Source organism: Pelobates fuscus, chromosome 1 (genome assembly GCF_036172605.1).
Source record: "Pelobates fuscus isolate aPelFus1 chromosome 1, aPelFus1.pri, whole genome shotgun sequence".
Lineage (NCBI taxonomy): Eukaryota > Metazoa > Chordata > Amphibia > Anura > Pelobatidae > Pelobates > Pelobates fuscus.
This window is the reverse complement of record NC_086317.1, coordinates 36,308,303-36,331,207: the sequence shown is the minus strand read 5'-3', so window position 1 is coordinate 36,331,207 and position 22,905 is coordinate 36,308,303. Positions and strand designations below refer to the sequence as shown.

At 40.4% G+C, this 22,905-nt stretch overlaps 1 protein-coding gene across 2 annotated transcripts in view; it reads left to right on the top strand.

The window, feature by feature from the left end:
• The window catches only part of LOC134586860 (interferon alpha/beta receptor 2-like), a 39,655-nt gene extending 19,134 nt beyond the window's left edge, over positions 1–20,521 (top strand). For both annotated transcript variants that reach the window (XM_063442743.1, XM_063442754.1), the window contains exons 3-8: positions 3,602–3,719; positions 5,486–5,655; positions 7,073–7,239; positions 13,621–13,801; positions 16,310–16,452; positions 19,380–20,521. In XM_063442743.1, coding sequence (XP_063298813.1) covers positions 3,602–3,719; positions 5,486–5,655; positions 7,073–7,239; positions 13,621–13,801; positions 16,310–16,452; positions 19,380–20,030 — 1,430 coding nt within the window. In that variant the 3' untranslated portion in view covers positions 20,031–20,521. The remainder of the gene's footprint in view (positions 1–3,601; positions 3,720–5,485; positions 5,656–7,072; positions 7,240–13,620; positions 13,802–16,309; positions 16,453–19,379) is intronic.
• Positions 20,522–22,905: the final 2,384 nt, after the last annotated feature.

Below are 22,905 nucleotides of genomic sequence, written 5' to 3'. Positions count from 1 at the left end.
AAAAACTGTAGTTTTCCTGGCTGTATAATTATGTTAACTGGTTATCTGAGGGGAGGGGATGTGTGGGTTGTGCCATGTATCTGACTGGTTATTTTATGCCTCCCCCTGGGTGTGGCCTGTATGTGTGAGTTGGAAATAAAAGCCAGACTGGGTGTCTCAGTCCTGAGTCTTGCTTAACCCTCAAAGCGATGTGTCGTCTCGTTCTTTGGGGGAATGGGATTGTTTGCTGACTGCCAGGAGTGTAAGCCGATGTCTGCTTTTCTTGTTCAGCTGTCCCAGTGTTCGTGTGGTTCCAGTCGGGAGAATGGTGTTTGCAGTAGCTGCCTGTGCATCTGGAAAGGGGATTATTGCCTAAACTGGGTTTTATCCTCTTGTAAGTGAAACGGTCCGTTACAAATCCCAATTTAACTTTTTCCACCCTTTCCATTTTCTTCTTTAAGTACTTGGTTGGTAAAACATTGGGGAGATACAGATTTACAAAAGTATAATTAACCGAGTCTATTTTACATACTAAAATCTGATATCTACCTTCATTGTCTCTTTATTGAGCTTTTTTGAAAAAATAATGGGCATTTCTCTTTTTTTTTTTTTTTTGCTCTCTCAAGAGATGCATGTGCGGCTACCTCATACCACTCATATTTCCATCTGATCTTCTCCTCCATTTTCTAGTGAGTTTCTTGAATCATTGCTATGTCTATCTGGTCCTTTCTGAGTAATTCATATAAAAGTTTTCTTTTAAATGGGGTATTTCAACCCTGTATATTCATAGAGATGCACTTCAGAGTTATATCCTAGTTTTTTACTCCTTGTCCCAATATAGGTTCTCCTTTAAAACAAGGAGAACAACACACATTCTCACCTACATCAGAGTTCAGGACACAATCTATCCAGCATAGGACATGAAGAGGAACGTCACGATAAAAAATACAACTTTAAACTACTACATAAACTATACGTTTACCAAGTGAATATATACCACACTTCTTACATATGAATTATCTTACATCCACTATTCTTATATAATACCCTTTAGTATTTTGTGTTCTTTGCTTGTCACACCATGCAGTTATTCTTTCTCTTCTCCTTTTCCCCACTGTGCTCATCTATTTGTTCTTAGGAAAGGAAGGGAAGAGATGTCTTTTAAATCTTTCTTCTGTTATCTTCATATTTCTGCTTGCCCGAATAACCTGTTGTTTAATATGGAGTGACTATAGGGAGACCACCGTATCTCTAGGACATGATTCCGGGATGCTTTGCGGTTTTCTCACCCGGTATATGTTCTCTATCATTCTTTCTTGATTTGGGATTTGTATATTTAGCGTTGCAAACAGTACAATTAGAAATTCTTTTATTCTTTAAGAAGTGATGTCCTCGGGAATATTTTTTTATTCTTATATTTTTCATCCTTTGTCTATCCTCCAATTGATTTAGTTGCATTTCTAAATTATTCGGGTCCGTCTTTATTTTTTCCTGCTCCTCAGAAACTACTTTTTAATGAGATGCTATTCTTTCTTGATTTTCCTCTATTTAATTATTTTCGTACCAAGTTCTTCTATTTGCTGTTTTAATTGGCTTGTACTATTATCTAGCTCTCTTTTAAATGTCTCCGTTTTGTTTTCCAAGTTTGTTTTAATAAAATCTTGAAGGTTAGACATGGAATTTCTTCTGTCTTCCACTAGGGATTCTTCTACAAAATTATTTTCTACTCCCTGTTTATTTGGAGGGGAGAAAAGGCAGACATGTGCTTGTCTTGTTTGTTATCTTTTTTTGGTTCTTTTTTTAGGAGGGATTTTTACCGTACCCATTTCCACTACTTAGTTCACTTGCTTCCCCTTTGTTTTCCTCTTTTCTCTTTCTCTTCTCGTTATTATTTATAGACAAACCTTTATAGTTTTCCACTCGTGTAATTTGTGCGGTTTATTAAACCCTTTATCTTTCTCCCCTTGAACCAGTGGGTAGAGTTTGTAATAAAAAGAAAAAAATTCTCCTTCCCCCCCCCTTTTATCCTTCCCTTTTTATTTCTTTGTACAGGGGTTCAGTATTTTTCGGCTACCAACACAAATATCACTTTTAGAACTTCAAAACGTGCCATCACCAGTTCTTTTTTATAAGATTTTAAATATACTTGCTTTTAGCGTCGTCCCCCCCCCCTCTTTTGCCTCCTGGGTTCACTGCCAGTGTGCTAATGAAGTTGATTTTAGTATACAGGTTAGTAAAACGGTAGCACACCGTGGTTGTACAATGCATCTTGCATATCAGGCACCTTCAAACTGGATAGATAAGTAGATTAAGCTATACAGCCAACAAACCTGTAAACTCTCTTGTTACTAGGCTATTATCTATACAAATCAAGATGTAGGCGCTCTAAAATAACTGCGTGGACATGGTTAAAGTAGGGCAGCCTATATGGGAGATTAAAACAAAGTAAATATAAAGCAAGATGTAGGCACTCTCTAAAATAACTATATTATCTATACGTTACATGCCCAAAGCAACCTATATACCAAAGCTAGTAAGATTGTTAACAAGTTCCACTTACATTAAAAGTGACTAACAAAACATAGTGCGCCCCAGGATACCTTAAAAAACCTGACAATGGTCTGATGCTCATTTTGGTGCACACAGCACCATCAGGGACCCTAAAACCCAGAGCAAGTGTGTCCTGTCTGCAAATATTATGTACGGTTATCGGAGCAGCATCCTATAGGCCAATCATGACAGTTTGTTAATAGACACCGAGAAATAGATGGAGCCACGAAGGGCAACCCCCTATCACAGATATCACCAGGCTGGACATGGGTCACATAAAAGAGAGACGGGATCTACTTTGGCTTTTTGGTGTTGCTACATACAATACAACATAGATGAGCACTTATTAAAATGGGGTGCTATATAGATCTCCGGTATCCCCACACAAGTAAACTAACATGCTCACATAGATAAGAGGATTAGGTGGGTGGTAATTTGTATTTTTATTGTAATGTCCCTATTGATTAATCTGGGGAGGAGGAGTGTCCACCACCATTGCTCACTAAATAAAGTTGCACAAAAGGAATACAAAAGAAAAGCTTTCACTTTTTTTTTATTTTTTTAAAACAATCTTTATTTGAAGAGTTAGTCATTATATAGTCAAATAAATATATATTGAAATTAACCAAAGCTACCAAGTGTGTGGCTTTGCACACTTTTATTTTTTATTTTTTTTGGATCCTTTATTGTCGTTCTATTTCTCCATGGTTTTTGGGTTTATATGACACCACAGACAGAAGGGAACAAAATGGTGGCACACAGGTTTTGACAAGTATAAGGAGTATAAACATTAATATACAAGGTGCATAAGGAAAGAGGAAAATAACGTCCGTGCTTCTAAAGGTATTGTAATAAGCAGTTATTTCATCCCCATATGCATTAACTCCTGACAGACATATATTTAATAAAGTAAATGTTATGGGAAAGAGTGGTATGCTGTTAAGTGAAGATCATTTTATTTTTTTTTCTCGTGTGGTTTCCGAATTAGCTTGTTAAAAAAAGAACAAATTTTTATGTATACGAGAAAAAACTAAATTCTAAGAACCTTCTGGTATTTTATATTTTATTTCAGTATCATCAAATCTGCCACCTCCACGGAACGTTCGTATAATTTCTGAAAACTTCGTGCATATATTGGTCTGGGAGAATAATTATTTGAATGCATCTGTTCACTACATTACCCAAGAAAGGTACGTTTATTCCTGTTTTAACTTATTTTCTGCACTTAAACAAGGATTTAAATATTTATAAGAAATTACCATTACCATGTATAATGCTGTGGAACATGGGCTACTGTCAGTGAGGTAGAGTGGAGGCTATTGGCTATTAGCAAGAGATGAGGGGAAAATGGGCTACTAAAAGTGTGACAGTGGAGAAAAAGAGCTACAGACTAGGGTGGTAGAGATTGGACTACTGGAAATGATGGGACAGGAGAGATTGGCAGTGTGGGGACAAGAGAGTTTGGCCTACTGGCAGTGTGGGGACAAGAGAGTTTGGCCTACTGGCAGTGTGGGGACAAGAGAGTTTGGCCTACTGGCAGTGTGGGGACAAGAGTTTGGCCTACTGGCAGTGTGGGGACAAGAGAGTTTGGCCTACTGGCAGTGTGGGGACAAGAGAGTTTGGCCTACTGGCAGTGTGGGGACAAGAGAGTTTGGCCTACTGGCAGTGTGGGGACAAGAGAGTTTGGCCTACTGGCAGTATGGGGACAAGATAGATTGTCCTACTGATTGGCCTACTTGCAGTGGCTTCTGGCAGTTGGGGGACGGGAGAGATTTGGCTTCTGGCAGTTGGGGGATGGGAGAGATTTGGTTTCTGGCAGTTGGGGGACGGGAGAGATTTGGCTTCTGGCAGTTGGGGGACGGGAGAGATTTGGCTTCTGGCAGTTGGGGGACGGGAGAGATTTGGCTTCTGGCAGTTGGGGGACGGGAGAGATTTGGCTTCTGGCAGTTGGGGGACGGGAGAGATTTGGCTTCTGGCAGTTGGGGGACGGGAGAGATTTGGCTTCTGGCAGTTGGGGGACGGGAGAGATTTGGCCTTTGGCAGTTGGGGGACGGGAGAGATTTGGCCTCTGGCAGTTGGGGGACGGGAGAGATTTGGCCTCTGGCAGTTTTGGGGGACGGGAGAGATTTGGCTTCTGGCAGTTTTGGGGGACGGGAGAGATTTGGCTTCTGGCAGTTTTGGGGGACGGGAGAGATTTGGCTTCTGGCAGTTTTGGGGGATGGGAGAGATTTGGCTTCTGGCAGTTTTGGGGGACGGGAGAGATTTGGCTTGTGGCAATTTTGGGGGATGAGATTGAGCTTCTGGCAGTGGGGGGAGGTTGGCTTCTTGCAGTTGGGGGGAGGCAGGAGAGATTGGCCTACTGGCAGTGGGGAGGGGAGGAGAGAGACAGGGCTAGGGGGGAGAATGGCCCATTGTCAATGGAGGAGAAGAAAAGGGCTAATGACAATGGGCAAAGGCCACCAATTCTTGGTGAGAATAATCCCCTCAAATGATTCTGTTTTGAAGCATTTGATTGGCCACACGAGGGAGGCTGTGACGTTGGAACGGGGCGTGAAGAGGAGATTCGGGAACATTGCTTAACGCTGGATTGCTGGGAAGTTTTTACTTTGGCACGTTGGTTACTGTTGGTTGCTGATACTTTGGCACGTTGGCTATTGTGTACTTGTTTGGCAAGATTGTCTTTCGTGATTCAGTGGACCTAATAATATGGACAATATAGTTTTTCATAACGAAAGCATTTAAACAATTCAAAAAAGTGCAAAGTCTAGTGTTTCAAGCAGTCTGTTCATTATCGTGATGCATCATTGGATAAGGTAAAACTTCTGTGGTTCGCTTTTACATTAACTCGGTTAGTCTTGAGCTTTCTGTATTGATCTGCCGTGTAACACAACACTTTTACAATACCTCGTATGATACAAGTTTTATTTTTATTTTTTGGGGGGCCTGTTTTCTGAAGATCGCAGTGGAAACCAGTTGATAAATGCTCCAATGTTACAAACCAGCTCTGTGACCTGACGGAATATTTTACCGACCTTCTAGGAAATTACCAAGGATCTGTGCAAAGCTTCACCCATAATGCTATTTCGAACATTTCATACTCTACATTGTTTAATCCGTTCGAAAGCAGTAAGTAAAAACGCTCCAGTATGCCTGGTGTAATAATCCTGTAGGTCCAGGATATATGTCACAGTGGTAGGTTTGCAAGGTTTTGCTTCCAACAGCAGCATATCAGCTGATACAATGTGTCGTTTTAAAGTAGACCTGTGACCACCACCTCCTATGGTAGCTGAAAAAGCTTGTGTCACAATTTAAATTTGAAATGTAATCTTTGAATTGTTCTAGCAAACTATGCTTCTTTTCATATTGAATGAAAATTAAAGATAATAAAAATACATTGACAAATAATAATGAAAAAATTATTTGGTTGAAAACCTTAATAACACAAAGGACTGTTCACAGTATGAACAGCTGAACTAGCTCAGAGTGCGTCATATATGGTTCTTTTAAGACTTAAAGATAAAACACTGGAAACGAGAATATAAAAGATATATTTTACTTGCATGTATGCATTACAAAATACACACATCCACAGTAAATGTATTTTTTTTTTATTTTAAATGGTAAAAGGTTGGCTATTTTTATTTTAAATTAAATATTTACCTGTCATGGTACGTTCAACTTTAATTTAAAGAGCAGAAATTTTCACCTGTACAGAGTACTAACAAATGTATAGATTTTAACCCCTTAAGGACCAAACTTCTGGAATAAAAGGGAATCATGACATGTCAGACATGTCATGTGTCCTTAAGGGGTTAATCAAAAGCTCTTTAAAAAAAAAATGAAAAAAAATTAAACTTTCCCCCCACTTGTCAATCAGTTCTCAGCATAGACCTCTTTGCCAACGGCCAATCAGATTGCAGAGGGACGGGAGTTGGGCAGAACTAGAGTGTGGTTAGTACAATAGTGTGTCACCCTGGGACCTGCATGTATAGGAGAGGCGGTAAGGAGAATTATAACTGCTACTAAAGTGTGTTAATGGATTATTTTGTTACCTGTTCAAGTTAATCTGGACAAAAAAAAAAAATCACTTTTATTTTATGGCAGTTTGAGATTTGCAGGTAAAAAGAGAAACGAACTGCAGGATATGTATGTATACGTATAGGCTAGTGACTTCACATTCCTTTACTCTGCTGAGGGAGTTAAACTGCTGCGGTGCAACATGCATTTTAACCCTTGCAGTTCTTGGTAAATATGTCCAACAGCTCTGACTCCATAGACCAGAATAAGAGACTCCAGACTTAGTAATGGCCCTAAAGACTGATTGTGCAATAAAAGTAGGGTCACATTACCCTTCGAATGGTAATCCTCAGGGGCCCTTTAGGAGGTAAAAGCCTCTGCAGCTAACGTAGTATTAGGCTAGTCTAGTGGCCTGTATCTTATCCCCTTTGTGGCTACATATTAATTAGATCTTGCTAGTAGCTGTAATACAAAATACTGTTTTATTAGTCATTTTAATGATGGTTTACCCCTTGTTTCGCTCTAGCTGCACTGGGGCCGCCCATTGTTCGTGTTACTTCATGCAACAAATGTATCAATCTTACAATAAATCTTCCAAAATTGCCCACGGTGAGCTCAGACAACAATCCTATCTTAAAGCTGGTCAACGAGTACGCCATACAATACACAATTACGGTGGTGACTCCCAATGAGGTAAGCGTGGATCCTCTTTAGCAGGTATAACGCTTTATTTTTCCTAGAGGTTAGCCATGCGCGGCGGCCACCATTAGAAACTGGGGTAGATCCAGAACCTATTCTCGGGAGTGGCACTGGTAGATTATATATAGGAACACTACATGTACAATAACCATCTGCAGTAGTTATGGTGGCAGGAGCGCCCAGGCACCCTCGAAGAGTAAATAGTCAAACCATTTAAGAGCAGTTTGACAACCTAAATGGGGTCTGCCAGGCACCTGTCACAGACTCCTTCAGCCCCACTGAGTTAAACACTGCTGTGCAGGTCTGGTTTATGGCCAATAAATGTGACTCTGTACTGCTGAACTTAGCTGTGTGGTAGAGCTTCTGGCTGCAGAGGAGGCCCTAGCAAACACCAGGTAAGTTTTCTAAATGTTCTTAAACAAGTGTTCATTTTTATTCATGAAGAGGAGGGGCATAGTCAATATCACCTAAAGCGCAGGCATGCAAAGGGTTGAGAAACCTGATGCAAAATCTTATTAGAAGAATCAAGTTGACATTGTCTGATTTAAGTATTGTAAGTTCTAATCTGTTTTAATGTTAACACTATTCAGTGCACCATGTTAGTCCTATACCCATGATCAAGGCACTATAACTGAATTCTATGTAGAATCTGCATTTGGCCACAGCAATAGGTGGCGTGCACAGCATTTCACTTGCCACAGCACTAGACTGCACACAAAGCTACTGCCACTAGGTAGCATGCACATGTCTCTTGATCCTCTTCCCAGCCCCTCTGTGTCAGTCTCCTACCCTAGCTCCTCTGTGTGTATCATTGTCCACTTCTCCAGACCCTTTGTGTGTCATTATCTCATTCTTAGCTCCTTCGTGTGTTATTATCCGCTTCTCAGCCCCTTTCTGTCATTGTCCTCATCCCCAGCCCCTCTGTGTTTTTGCCCCCAACCCCTTCCCACATTGTCCCTTCCTCCAGTGGTGTTCCTCTTTCCATACTCCCCTAGTGTCCTTCTGTCCAGATACTTTCCCCCACTTGCTGTCCGTCTGTACATATTTTACCACCAATTTCTCACATTCTACCCCTACACCTACTGCTTTCTCCAAATCCCCCACCCCCCTAAAAAAACTGTCCCTTTTCTAATATCCCCCCCACACATTCAGCTTTCTCCATGTTTACCCACACACACACCTTTTCTCCCTTTTCTCATAATCTGCTGTGAAACCTTTACATTTCTCCAAATTCTTCCCACTTTGTGTCCCATTTCTAATATCACCCAAACTTCTCTATTATAATCAGACATACATCAGCATGCAGACATCATTTTAATTTTATGAACAGAACTTTTCATTAGACACACACCTTCCACTTTCTCCATAACTTGTGTCCATTTTCCTATAAACCCCTAGACACAGACACCTACAAATTTCTTAATATTCCCCCTCCCACCCTCCATTCTGTCCCTTTCTTCATATATTCTCCATGTCTGTACATTCCCAGTTCTAGTGATTCTCTCCTTATTTGCTCTTGCGTACTCTGGCTGAGCAGCTTGGGACTGGTAGTCCTTGCAGAGAGATAAGCTCAGTTTGGTGCCCCCTGCAGGTAGGAGAGAGCAGTTATAGAAGTCTATCTCTGCTCTCTAATGCAGCCCAGGCACGGGAGTGAAGACACAGCTTCTTAATGAGGAGTGTGGCTGACAGGGCCGCCATCAGGGGGTGACAACCATGACGGTTGTCACGGGCCCGGCGGCCCTGGGGGGCCCGGACTGCTCTGGCAGTCCTGGGCCCCACTTTCCCTCCCTGCACACATAGATAGCGAATATCGCTATCTATGTGTGCAGCCGCGGGCCCCCGGCTCCCTGTTACCGCAGAGGGGGCCCAGGCAGCACACAGCTTCTCCTCTCTTGTAATAACTCTCGCGAGACCCGGTTGCCATGGCAACGCTCCGCGGGTCTCGCGAGAGTTATTGGAACAGAGGAGAGAAGAGAAGCTGTGTGCTGCCTGGGCCCCCTCTGCGGTAAAGGGGAGCCGGGGCCCCCCCACCGGACCACCAGGGATCATGGAATCTCCCCCCTCCCTGGACAAGGTAAGCAGGGAGGGGGGAGAAACATGTAATTAGATTTTTTTTTAAAAAAAAATGATGTAAAAAATTTCCCCCCGTCCTCTGAGTCCCACCGGGTGGCCCATGCACTTAGGGCCACCCGGAGGGCTTGTATCAGCAGGGGCCCGGTCGGGCGCTCTTTCCCCCCACGACCGGGCCCCTTGCTTTCCGGCAGCCGGCTGGGAGGGAGTGAGGATGGGGGATCCTCACTCCCATCATCCTCAGGCACCACACTGGAACCCCATAGAATCCACCCTCCAGCAAAAGGTAGGAAACTGGAGGGTGGGTTTAAAAATGTACATTTTACATGTGTTTGTCTGTGTGTCAATATATCTGTCTGTGTGTCTGTATATGTCTGTTTGTCTGTGTGTCAGTATGTCTGTTTGTCTGTGTGTCAGTATGTCTGTTTGTCTGTGTGTCTGTGTGTCAATATATCTGTGTGTGTCAGTAGGTCTGTCTGTGTGTCAAAATATTTGTGTGTGTGTCAGTATGTCTGTGTGTGTGTCAGTATGTCTGTGTGTGTGTCAGTATGTCTGTCAGTGCATGTGCATGCATGTGTCAGTCTCTGTATGTCTGTGTGTGTCAGTATATGTGCCTGGATGTGTGTCAGTATTTCTCAGTGTATATGGGTGTCAGTGTGTCTGTCAGTGTGTGTGTGTGTGTGTGTGTGTCAGTATGTCTGTCAGTGCATGTGCATGCATGTGTCAGTCTCTGTATGTGTCTGTGTGTGTCAGTATATGTGCCTGGATGTGTGTCAGTATTTCTCAGTGTATATGGGAGTCAGTGTGTCTGTCAGTGTGTGTGTGTGTGTGTGTCAGTATGTCTGTCAGTGCATGTGCATGCATGTGTCAGTCTCTGTATGTGTCTGTGTGTGTCAGTATATGTGCCTGGATGTGTGTCAGTATTTCTCAGTGTATATGGGTGTCAGTGTGTCTGTCAGTGTGTGTGTGTGTGTGTGTGTGTGTGTCAGTATGTCTGTCAGTGCATGTGCATGCATGTGTCAGTCTCTGTATGTGTCTGTGTGTGTGTCAGTATATGTGCCTGGATGTGTGTCAGTATTTCTCAGTGTATATGGGTGTCAGTGTGTCTGTGTGTGTGTGTGTGTGTCAGTATCTCGGTCAGTGTATGTGCCTGTGTGTGGGTGTCAGTATTTCTGTCAGTGTATGTGTGTCAGTATGTTGATCAGTGTGTGTGTCAGTATGTCTGTATATAAGCCTGTGTGTGTCTGTCAGTACGTCTACCAGTGTATGTGTCTGTGTGTGTCAATATATGTACCTGTGTGGCAGTATGTCTGTCAGTGTATGTGCCTGCTTATCTGTATGTAGTCAGTGTATGTATCTGTGTATCTGCTTGTGTGTCAGAGTATGTACCTGTGCATCTGAGCCGCAGCTTTATATACAAATACACCCCTCCATTCAAACTTCAACACTACATACAAGCACACTCCTACATTCAAAAACAAACACTACACATAAATGCACACTTTCATTCAAACTCCAGTACCACATACAAACACATTAACACAAACATACTTCATACAAACACATGCTTACATTCAAACACACAAAACAGTGCTAAATACAACCCTGCAAGCATGGGAAATTGGTAGAGCCCCACCTGTCAAAGCATTGTTAGAGTTGCACGACAGATGGGGTTCTACCTTTAGTCCAATCTTGCAATTGGGTGTCCCAATAAAATTCATTCTATTTAATGCCGCCACTGCATTGGGATGGATGCCGTGATTGCATACCAGGGAGTGAGGGGCGACGGCGGCAGGGCCCAGGGGGCCCAAGCAAGCGGGTCCAGTCGTTATTAAAGACGGCCCTGCACACACACACTGCATACACTAACACAACACACTCTGCATACACTGACACAACACACTCTGCATACACTAATACAATACACACACTGCATTCACTAATACAACATGCACTCTGCATACACTACACACTAACACACTCACTGCATCCACTATACTGACACACTCTGCATTCACTACACTAACACACACTCTGCATCCGCTACACACTAACACACTCTCTGCATTCACTACACATTAACACTCTGCATTCACTACACTAACACACACTCTGCATCCGCTACACATTAACACACACTCTGCATCCGCTACACATTAACACACACTGCATTCACTACAAATTTACACACACTACATTCATTACACTGACACACTCTGCATTCACTACACCCTAACACACACTCTGCATTTATTACACCCTAACACACACTCTGCATTTATTACACACTAACACACACTCTGTACACACACTACATCCACCATAAATTGAAACACTCTGCATTCACTGTACACAGACGCTGCGTCTAATACACACACTACATCCACTACAGACACTGCATCCACTAAACACATTTCATATAGTACATACAAACACTACATCCACTACACAAACACACACTACATCCACTACTCAAACACACTCTATGTTCACTATACACACTGCATCCGCTACACAAACACACACTCTGCATTCACTGCACAAACAGTATCTAATACACACAAACACTACAACCATTACACACATTCTAATTTACTTCCACCATACACACCACATTCAGTCCTGCATCATTGTCAGCGAACTAGGTAGGGCGTGGGCGGGCCCGGGAGGGGGGGGGGGGGGGGGCCCAGACCTTGTGCTTTGTCAGGGGCCCCAAAATTTCTGATGGCAGCCCTGGTGGCTGAGCACACTGTTTGTAAGTGCAGGCTTTTAAAGTGTATTTATTAAACAAAGTACCCTGCATGGGTACCTGTGAGGAAGGGGGGCAAGTTGACAAATCCTCCAGACACCCATGCTTTATAGTATATATGTAAAATGTTTATTCTTTGAGTGCAAAATGTAATTATACAGTGAACATGCTCACCTGCAGGCAAAATATAGCTCACAAAAGTTCACTGGCAATCTCTGTGACACATATGTATATGAAAACTGGGATACAGCTAAATTCTAGAAAACAAAAATAAGCAATACATAATGATGTACAGTGATAAAAATGAAACACACCAATAACACAGTAACTGATAAAACAAAAACGTGCTTAGTACAATTGATTCCTATATAACCAATCAGAACCTAAAACCGAGATGAGTTTATCCAATTAGTTTCAAGCACTGTACCATTCAAGGAAGAAGTCCTTAAATAATCTGCCCACAGATACTACAAGTACTCTATGGTGGAATAGACCATTTGAGCAGAGCCCAAGGGCCCCATCATGCTGCTGGGGTCAGGGCCTCTCCATTTTGGCCAGCCTCCATAGTCTTTTCTAACCTTCCATCCCATTATAGCCCCTATCAGTGAGTGTGATTGTAGTGTGCTTGTGCCTCTGTACATGAACCAGTGAGATTGCCTGTGTACTTATAACATTTTCTGTCGGTGAGCAGGTCTGTCTGTGTCACCGAGATTATATAAAAAGTGCTCCACTCAAAAACCAAACAAGTGATGGGTGGAGAAAAAAGTACTTAACTTAGTACGACAAATTACCGCTTCCCAAGAGGCCTTCCCCTGTAGCGCCTCTAATATGACGGGTATGTATACAAAAACTGGCATACAGCTAAATTCTAGAAAACAAAAAATAAACAATACATAGTGATGTACAGTGATAAAAATGAAACACGGCAGTTATTGGTTACACTCACAAGATGTGAATTCTAGAAGCGCCTTGAAGCCCTACAGTGGTCCCCTCCCCTCACTGGATCAAATTGGATACTCCGCAGTCACAAGAACTTGGACGGAATCAGGACACAGTTAATTAATCTTTTTTATTAGGCACAAATCGCCTGATATAAAAAGTGTTAATTACAGTCGCTTATTTTAATTATGACTTATTGTTACATTTAATCTTTGCTGATATAAGTAAAGAAAATTAGAGATGTCAGAGCTCAACAAAAAGCACAATTCATAGGTAATATTGATTACAAAGCTATCTTGACGACTGTTTCCCACATTTTTAAGATATCAATTTAAAAAAAAATACATGATACATTTCATGGATGTTACATTCTTTAATACCTCCATTACCTGCTTCACTGTTGATTCTGCATAGTATCTCTTGCCAAGACAGGGCACAAGCTAATCATTGAGCCATGTGTCTGCAAGACTCCCTTTGTAGATCTTGAAACACTGGCATTGGGCCTTTACGGGCACCTGAAGACTGTGTCTACTGCCCCATTAACCCAGTAAAGCATGCAAGATTGATATATCATATTTCCATTGAGTTTGTTTTTTCATTTTCATTCTTTCTCGTAGTTGGCAAAAAATCTCACCAAAGACACGACTGAGGAAAACTTTACTACTGTGATAAACGGCTTGTCTCCAAACACCAATTACTGTGTATCGGTTGCTGTGACTAATTTTGGTATTAACCTAAACACCCGACATATCCCATCTGCTCCACAATGTGTCATCACTGAACCTCACCCTTTGGAAGGTAAGACTAATTGTGGGCAAACAATGGGCAGCATTTGGTATGTTCTGAGACAGCCCTCCTCCCCCTGTGTTCCCTTCAGCAATTTAATATTTATTATTGGTATTTATATAGCGCAGACTAATTCCGCAGCGCTTTACAATATTATGAAAGGGGGGAAATTTAACAATAAATGAGACGGGTTAGAAAATGATACAGGAACATTAGGTAGATGAGGACATAATGCCCAGCTTAGTCTTTTTGAAAACTGTGATCACACGTAAAAAACACTTGTCTTCCTTACACAGTTTTCTTCTTTCAGAGGCTCCAGTTTATGTTTCCTGGAGTATCTTATTCAGCTTTTATCAGCATATTAAATTGGCAAGCCTTGCTATATATTGACTGTTATAATAAAGTTTTATAATTCAGTCTAGGATATTAAAGTAACACTATAGGGTTAGGAACACAAACATGTGTTCACTATAGGGTCAGGAACACAAACATCAGGGGCATAGCCAGTAGCTGACACTATAGCCCCCCTGCACCTCCTTGCCCCCCCAAATATAGTAAATTCTTACTTTTGTTCAAGTCTGCAGCTGCTGGCTATGCCCCTGATCTGCCTGCTAGGCTGACCTTATCAGAAGTTATGATCTGAGCCAATCACAATGCATTCCCATAGGAAAGCATTGGATTGGCTGAGCTTTTTCAAGGAGGCAGATCAGGGGCAGAGCCAGAACAAACCAAGAGGAGCCCTGGCCAATCGGCAACAATTGAATCAATGCATCACTATGAGGAAAGTTCAGTGTCTCCATGCAGAGGGTGGAGACACTGAATCTCAGTCACACTGTGCAGCACTGCCACAGGAAGAACCTCTAGCAGCTATTTGAGGATTGGCAATTGGAGGCATCCCTAGGCTGTAATGTAAACACTGCATTTTCTCTGAAAAACAGTGTATACAGAGAAAACGTGCAGCACAAGCACATTTATTAATATTGCTTAAACATTTGCATTTGTTAAAATAATTGATATTCTCTTACATTCCAAATGATAAAAACTTTTATATCAGCTTAAGGGCATCATAAACCGCGATATCACTAGTAGACTTTCCATTTACCCGTGCCTTTATTGAATGATGGCTGTAAAAGCAGCTTCTTTCACAGTCTGAAACACGATACCCCCCCTCCAAAACACATTATCCATTAAGAAAAAAATATTTAATTTTTATATCTAATCCTAATCATTAACAGTGCAATTCTCTAGACTAGAGTAATCAATGAGTTACAGGGTTATTCAATATAGTGAGGATTCAAAGTGAATACATTGTCTCAATTTCAAATCTAAGGCCAGAGTAGCCAAACTGAAAGCATAGCTGACGTAGAGAATTTTTCCAGTTCGGCTATATTGACTTTAATTTCTCACTTTAGTGATTAACCCTGTTAGAGTGATTGAATAATAACACTTTTTATCTCCTCTGCTCCTTTACTGGCATATCTGTATCAGACGAGAGACTAAATAAATAGCAGCATCTAAATATAGCAGCTGCTGAAAATAATAAAAAAAATAATATTTGGCATAATAAGTGCTTTAATCCATCATTTGTTAAAAAAATCTTTACATAAACCCAGATTTAAAAAAATGTACCAGTGGTACAAAATTTGGGCTAAAATCTTTTCCTTTTAATTATAGTTCCTATCTTTAAATTTCCCATGATAATTTGTGATATTTTGACGTCTAGTAAAATAGGAATAGCAGAAGGTTATTTACAGAGATAATGAACTATGTGCAAGTCTGCACTAATTGGTACTGCGAAAACACCGCAATCCATTTGGAACAGTGAAAGTAACACGTTTTGGAGATTTGCACTTTGTTTTATATGTTACCAGGTTTCATAGAATTAACCATGGGAACATTTCCCTTTATATCCCTTATCATAGTTTTCCAAATTTGGATTGTGCTGTGTTTCAAGCTTTGCGTTTGCTGACGTAATACAATAGAAGAGTTTTTTCTTGTAAATGTCCTATTTGTAGTAAAATCCCCCCTCTCATAATATTGTAACGCGCTACAGAATCTGTTGGCGCTATATAAATGGCGATAATAATAATACTAAAAAGAGGTAAATATTAGAGCTGGAACACACGGCTCCACACCAAGGGGTTACCACTTCTTAACCTGATACAGTGGCAAAAGAATTTAACAATTCTGTACCAAGGCGTACTCATGGTAAAACCTTGAGATCTCATTAAAGAAGGGTTAATTGTCTGCCTATAGGCTGTAACTCTTTCCAAGCCAGAGCCTCCTAAAAAGGCTCTGAAACATGTGAGCTTTGGTTTGTGAGCTTTTTTAACTTTGTAACACTTGAACTCATAGACGGCTGCACAATGATTTGTTGAGGTTTAATTTATGTTTTAAATATTCGGTGATCGGTGTATCTCTAAGGGGTATGCGGAACAGGAAGTTTCCCAAAAAAAAGTGCTGCCCAGGAGTGTAATTATTATGTATAAGATAAATTATACCTTTTATTTTTCATTACAGGTGGTTATGGTGGTTACATGTGGTTAATAGGAGGGGTTATCGCTGGAGCTGTGATGTTTATACTTATGCTAATAAGTTTACTGGTTTCTTTGGACAAAGCAGGATTCATTTGCGTTGGACCCCATTTCTTTCCCAAAGTCTTGGTAAGTGTGTGTGTGTGTGTGTGTGTATTTTTTTTTTACTTTTCCTGATTGCAATGCAGTATTTGTCAATAAATGAATACTTGTTTCGTTTTTTTTTTTTTTTTTTATGAAGTGGTCTGTGATGAACGGTTTCCCTAAATGACTAAACATTCATCACTGGTGTTAAAGATGCGGAAAATTCAGATTAGTTTCGAGGCTTCTATTCTAGTAATAAAGTTAAGATGCCGTTGATATTTTAGGGGAGATGCAAGCTGGTACAGAAGCGAATAGCGTGATTCTTTAGTATTGCATTATGGTTGCATCTTACTGCTTAGATCAGGGCTCGATAAATGCCCAGGCGGCTACTTTAGGTAAAAGGCTGACAAATCCCAGGCGCCAGGGCAAAATTTCTAGTTGCCATTGCGACCTGGCGCCTGGGATTTGTTGGCCCTTTTTTTTTTTTTTTATTCTTTATTTTTGAAACAGCTGTAATACAATACAGAAGATATTCACATGCATTCTGACACAAGGTTGTAAAATGACCAGTTACATCGAGATACACAATAAGTGCACTGTACATGACTTTGCGACCTGCGTTTGTGCGGTTGTGTGTATTGTGGGGTGTCTTCTATCTGTGGTCTATCCTCTGGAGGATCCCAATAAGAATAGAAAAACTGAAGCCCTAGTGGACTGAAACGAAACCAAAAAACCTTAACGCTTCAAGCATGCCATTAATTTCCCTCTAACTGCTTATGTAGCTTGTATTAGGACATTTGGGTCCGGGTCTACCAGTCCCTCTTCAGCGACCTGCTGCAGGGCCGCCTAGCCACTCTCTGTCTTTTCAGTCGTCCAAGTCAACCCATGGTTGCCACATCTTTTCAAAGGATTGCATAGGGATTTGTCAGCCTTTTACATAAAGTGGCCGGCTGGGCAAACAATGGAGCCTGGGCTGTATGGAGTCGGCCAGCTCAGAGAGCTTTGTAGCCAGCCACCCTGGGAGGTATGGAGGTGGGTGGCTTCGGAAGCTTTGTAGCCAGTTGCCCTTGGCTGTATGGAGGTATCCGGATCAGGGAGAATGTAGCCAACCGCCCTGGAGAGCATAGAGGCGGCAGGCTGGGGCAGCACGCAAGGGAGCAGTGATCTTCCTGCAGCTTCTCTCTGCTCCCTCGCACTGTGTAATGATGCAGGGAGACGGAATATTACTTCATTCCGGCCCATGGCATCACTGCAGACAGTGTGAGGGAGCAGAGAGGAGCTGCAGGAAGATCACTGCTCCCTCACACACAGGAATAGCAGCCTCACTGGACCCCAGGGAAAGTCCACTCGGCTCTCCCAGGTAGGGAGGCGGGATGGATTAGAATTAAAAATATAAACATTATTTTGTATTGGTTACTTGTGCATTTTCAATGATTATCCGTACAGTACTTAAAGAAAAAAAAAATCAATTAAATTCCATAGTGTCCCTTTAAGGATAGAATGTGCTAAGTCTTGTCTCAAAGTTGCAGCTGCCTTACTTCAGAGTATCACTGAAAACCACTAGATCACAGAGAAAGTGTCTGTGTGTGTGTGTATATGTCTCTGTCAGTGTGTGTATGTCAGTAGGAGCGTGTGTATGTCTGTCAGAGAGTGTGCATCTGTTTAGGTACCTGCCCCCCTACGATCACATCATTGGTGTTTTTACTCACCTTTTTTCCCACGCCATGCTGGTTTCGCTGGTTTCGCTGTGGCTTGTCCCGTCTCCATAGCTGAGATCTTGATGATCTCCGCTAAGCCAATGCTTTCCCATAGGAAATCATTGGGAGGATATTTCGCATGTTCTCTATGGGTTACATTCAGCGCTTCTATGCAGAGCACTGACACAGGACTCTCTAGTAGCCATCTGAGTGACTTACTAGAGGTCTTAGTAGGCAGCAATGTAAACACTGCCTTTTCTCTGAAAAGGCAGACTTTACATTGAAAAGGCTACAGGGACAGGCTATAGGCACCAAAACAAATACATTAATCTGTAGTGGTTCTGGTGACTATAGTTTCCCTTAAAAAAAAACAAAAAAACTTGTAACTTTTTTAGCTGGCTCCGAGATTCCTAACAAATTTGTCAAGCCGTGGTTTAGATGTTCATGTCAGATTGTCATCATGGATGTATATAGCATGTCTTTTTGCATTCTCAACTCAAATACAGTTTTAATAAAGAGGGTTTGAAGATTATGAACAAATCTTCTGTAATAATATACTGAAAAGGTGACATTCCTATGGGACCCCCGGGCAACTACCCAGCATACCTAACGTACATGTCCACGCATTAAGACAGCCCTGTCTCCCTGCTTACTGCCATTTAAGTGATCTGTTAGGGTAGGTATTCCCATGACCACAGATTACTCTGCATTGCTCAGTGATGATGACAGACCTCATCATAATGTGAATGTGCTGCGGGCAAATCATTGAGATCTTCCACCGAGAAAACGTGCTCGCAACTGAGGTTCTTTGGAATGGCAGTAGGCAGAGACCTGACTGTGTACATTTGACCGTGCCGCTGTTTTTCGCTTGATAATTTTTTATAGTTATTGAAAAATAAGTGTTTTATCCCAGCATTCTGCCTCTTGCAAAGGATTCTGTGAGTTGTATTTCCGCTAACATCTTCCGTAAAGTAGCAAGCTTATAACTGAACTACAACTTCCAGAAAGAAAGAAAATCAGTTAAATTCCATAGTGTCCCTTTAAGGATAGAATGTACGAAGTCTTGGCCCAAAGTTGCCTTACTTAGAGTATCACTGAAAACCACTAGTTCCAACTTTGCAATGCTGCTCACAGCAGGTCATTACACAAACAACTTTAAATTCTTTCTATAAAACACACCTGCTGTGTTCTACCCAAGCCAAGAATGGGACAATCTTTTTGTGTAGCTGATGCTAATATGTTTAATAACTTTTTTTTCCCACTGTTATTTTACAGAAATCTGTTCCTCAGTCAGAGAGCACATTTTTTCAGAATAAGAACGTTTATGCTCCAGCTTCAGTTTTCGCCGTGGATGTTATACACAAAGCTGAACAGGAGGAGGACAGCGAAAGTGTTGATGGGCAATGTGGCCAAGGTTACGCTCAGAGAAAAAAGCTCCATCAAAGTAGCACAAGTGCTGAAGAGAACAGTGCTTTACATTATTCCACTGAGTCTTATTCAGTCGAGACTAGCGGACAAGACAGTGGCTCTTCTGCTGAAACGGGAAAGGCAATGGAAGCAACTCTTCTTGTAGAGATTGACGAAGGTTGCTCTTCCAACACAGAGATGTCCACTCACAAGTTGGAAAGCAACGAAAATATTTTAGTGAATATTAGAGACACCTTCAACGTCAATTTAAAATCAGTATCCGTAGGAGATCCAGAACGCCTCTGGACAGGTTTACAAAAACCTTTTCCAGAGAGGGGCCAAGAACCTGTAGTGACCATGCAAGGATCTATAGATTTGCCTGGTGCACGAGGATTCGAACTATCTACTAATGAATTGGATACACCAATCATTTCAGAATCTGAGGACTACTGCTCAGAGGAAGAGGATCATACCTCTGATTTAGATGAACCTTGTGTGTCTGGTTATATGAGACGATAACTGTATTATTGCATCAAGCACTCAAGCTGAAATCAGTTCCCTGGTTCTACTAAGCCACTTTGTGTGGGGCCAAGAGCTGTGAAGATTGTTTTATTGGCCAGTGGAGAAGTAAAAAGCACTTGTACTGTATAGGCACATAAAACACCAAACATGCTATACTGTATATTCTTCATATACAGACTGAACTTTGAAATAACATATATAGTGCCTTTTTAAGGATTATCAACCTTTAAAAACCAGACGATAAAATACCTGGTATTCTCCTCATATAGCTCTGAGTTAGGGTTTGAACTGCAACTCCAAGTCAGTGACTGTCTATCACAGTCTGTTATAGAGAAACACATTTGCTTTAGACTGGCAGATGGCTTTCTGCCAATCAGAGAGAATATGAAGACTGTTACAATGGTTTTATGTATTTAGTTCTCTGCAACGTACATTGTCTGTCTGAGAGTGAGATCTCTGTATTTTTACATGGCATCTTTTTTTTAGGGGGGAGGGAAGTGCAAAAGCACGATTTTTATATATATATATATATATATATATATATATATATATATATATATATATATATATATAAAAAATTGCATGTATTTTTTTTAAAAAAAGAATCTTGTTTTATGCCTACAGTATTATTCATAAATCTTTTATATTTTATTTTTTTTAAATGTCCTTTATTTCAAGCCCATTAGTTAATAACTATACAATTTTTAGCATGGGTAAAAGAGAAATAAAAAGTCTGTATACACTTGTCGATATAAATGTGTGTGTATGTATGTATATATTATCTCTTTCATTTAAAATATTAATTTTTGTAAAATGTATATTTTTGTAAAATTGTCTTGCTTTTATCTAATTTGGTAAAAGAAAGACCTCAAATTTAGCCCAGTTAACATGCTAAGGATGATGACTGTGCCCAAAAAGATTAATATGGATCTGTATACTGACCCACTTTGGCAGCTGATGTGCTGGATGTGCAAAGTGAATATGAACTAAAAAAACATTCAAATACAACATTATGAATTTTCAACAAAAGGCTAAATAGAATTATGTCATTGTATCGAAATATATGTTTTTATTATTTAATTGGCAATAAGAAAAATATGTATATAAGAACTACTTAAGCAACATGATGTACACAGTCTCTGAAGAAGTAGGGCAGACCCCTACGAAACGCGTCAGACGAATCAAACAGAACACAGATCCATCACATCAGGTCTATGCACAAGGAACCTTTCGTATATTCGGATTCCAGACCGGCTACAGAGTCCGTCCCTCGGAGTGAGGTCCATGCTGGAACGCACACTGAAACGCACGCCGTCCTCACCGGCAGTCGGAATCCAGAGGGCAAGTGTACATACAGCATCTACATCCATCCTTTCCCAATTCCAAGTTTCTTGTAACTCTTTGATCTTTATTAGACTGGTGGTGTTACTGTGCACTGATACTTATCTTTATTTTTAAGTTTTTGACAATAAACAGTTTTTTATAACAAGTGGATTTTTTATTATCTCTTTATCCCAAGAAATAGTATATTATCTGGTGATAGTATAATTTACCCTGGGTTGTTTTATTTGGACATATCTGTTACATTTTATTTTATTTTATTTATTCTTTTAAAGATACAGTATATATTTGAGCCATAATTATTAGCTAGCTCCTGGATTTTTTGCACTATAGTCTATGGTGCTATCTCCAATATTGTTTATATAGGTTTTGGTGAATCCCTATACTCTCCAGTTTGAGCTGCTTTGTGTTTGTCCGACTCCCTCTTCTTTCTGTATATTCCATTTAGGAATATCAGTACTTTCATTTTTTGTGCCATATTTTATGTTTGTTTGAAATGTCCCGTGTTCCCTAATATCTGTAATCGATGGTGGATGGAGAAACATTTTTTCCATATTTTCCCTTTTTCTTTTTCATACCTTTTCCTTTGCTGCTTTTCCCTAATTTTTGCCTAAATTTAATAACATAATTAGAAAATGTTCTGTTCTAATGGATAACAACAAAATGTAACATGACTTATTTTTTTTATTATTTTTTTACTTATCCTCAAAAATGTTTATCAAATGTTGTTCCCAGAATGTATAGTGTGTGTTTTTGTTTTTTGTTGATGTTTTTTTTTATATTTTTGTAATTGTATTTGGAGGGCATTCTATATTTTTGTATTCACAAGTATACAATATAAGATTTTTGTTTTAACCCAAGACCTGCCTTTCTGACTTCAGTGGTAAAGTTCCTATAGTACATCGACTAGATACACCATTAACCCACAACAGAGCTCAGCCACCTACTGAGCCTTAGATTTGAGATTAATTTAGAATTTTCACTTTAGCAAATAACCCTGTTAGTCTCTATGGCCTTCCCTGATTCACTCTCTGCACAAAAACTGATCAGACTGTCGATTTTCAAACACTCTCTGACCCAAGGTGTATGTATATTATGGCTGAAGGACCCTGTCGTATAGTAAAGGTAGAGATGTGTTTTCTCATTTATTTACATATACTTTTTTTTTTATATATATATTTCCTTTTAAAAACTTAAAGAAAAGATTATTATTTTAAACAGAAAATAAAAGTTTTTTGAGATAATTATTTTTTAAGAATCGGCACCCAAAAGCTAAATAAGCTGGGTATTCCACCCTAGCGTATAAGGTATTTTAACCCCTTAAGGACCAAACTTCTGGAATAAAAGGGAATCATGGCATGTCACACATGTCATGTGTCCTTAAGGGGTTAAAAAGTTATTGAGATGACCGTTTAACATTTGATGCCTAAGGGGGTTAACCTTATATTATTATCGTATATAAAAAAAGCTGCATTAAGAAAAAAGGTGACCAAGGAGTAAAAGTACGACTTACTGGTGCTGTAGATTTCTG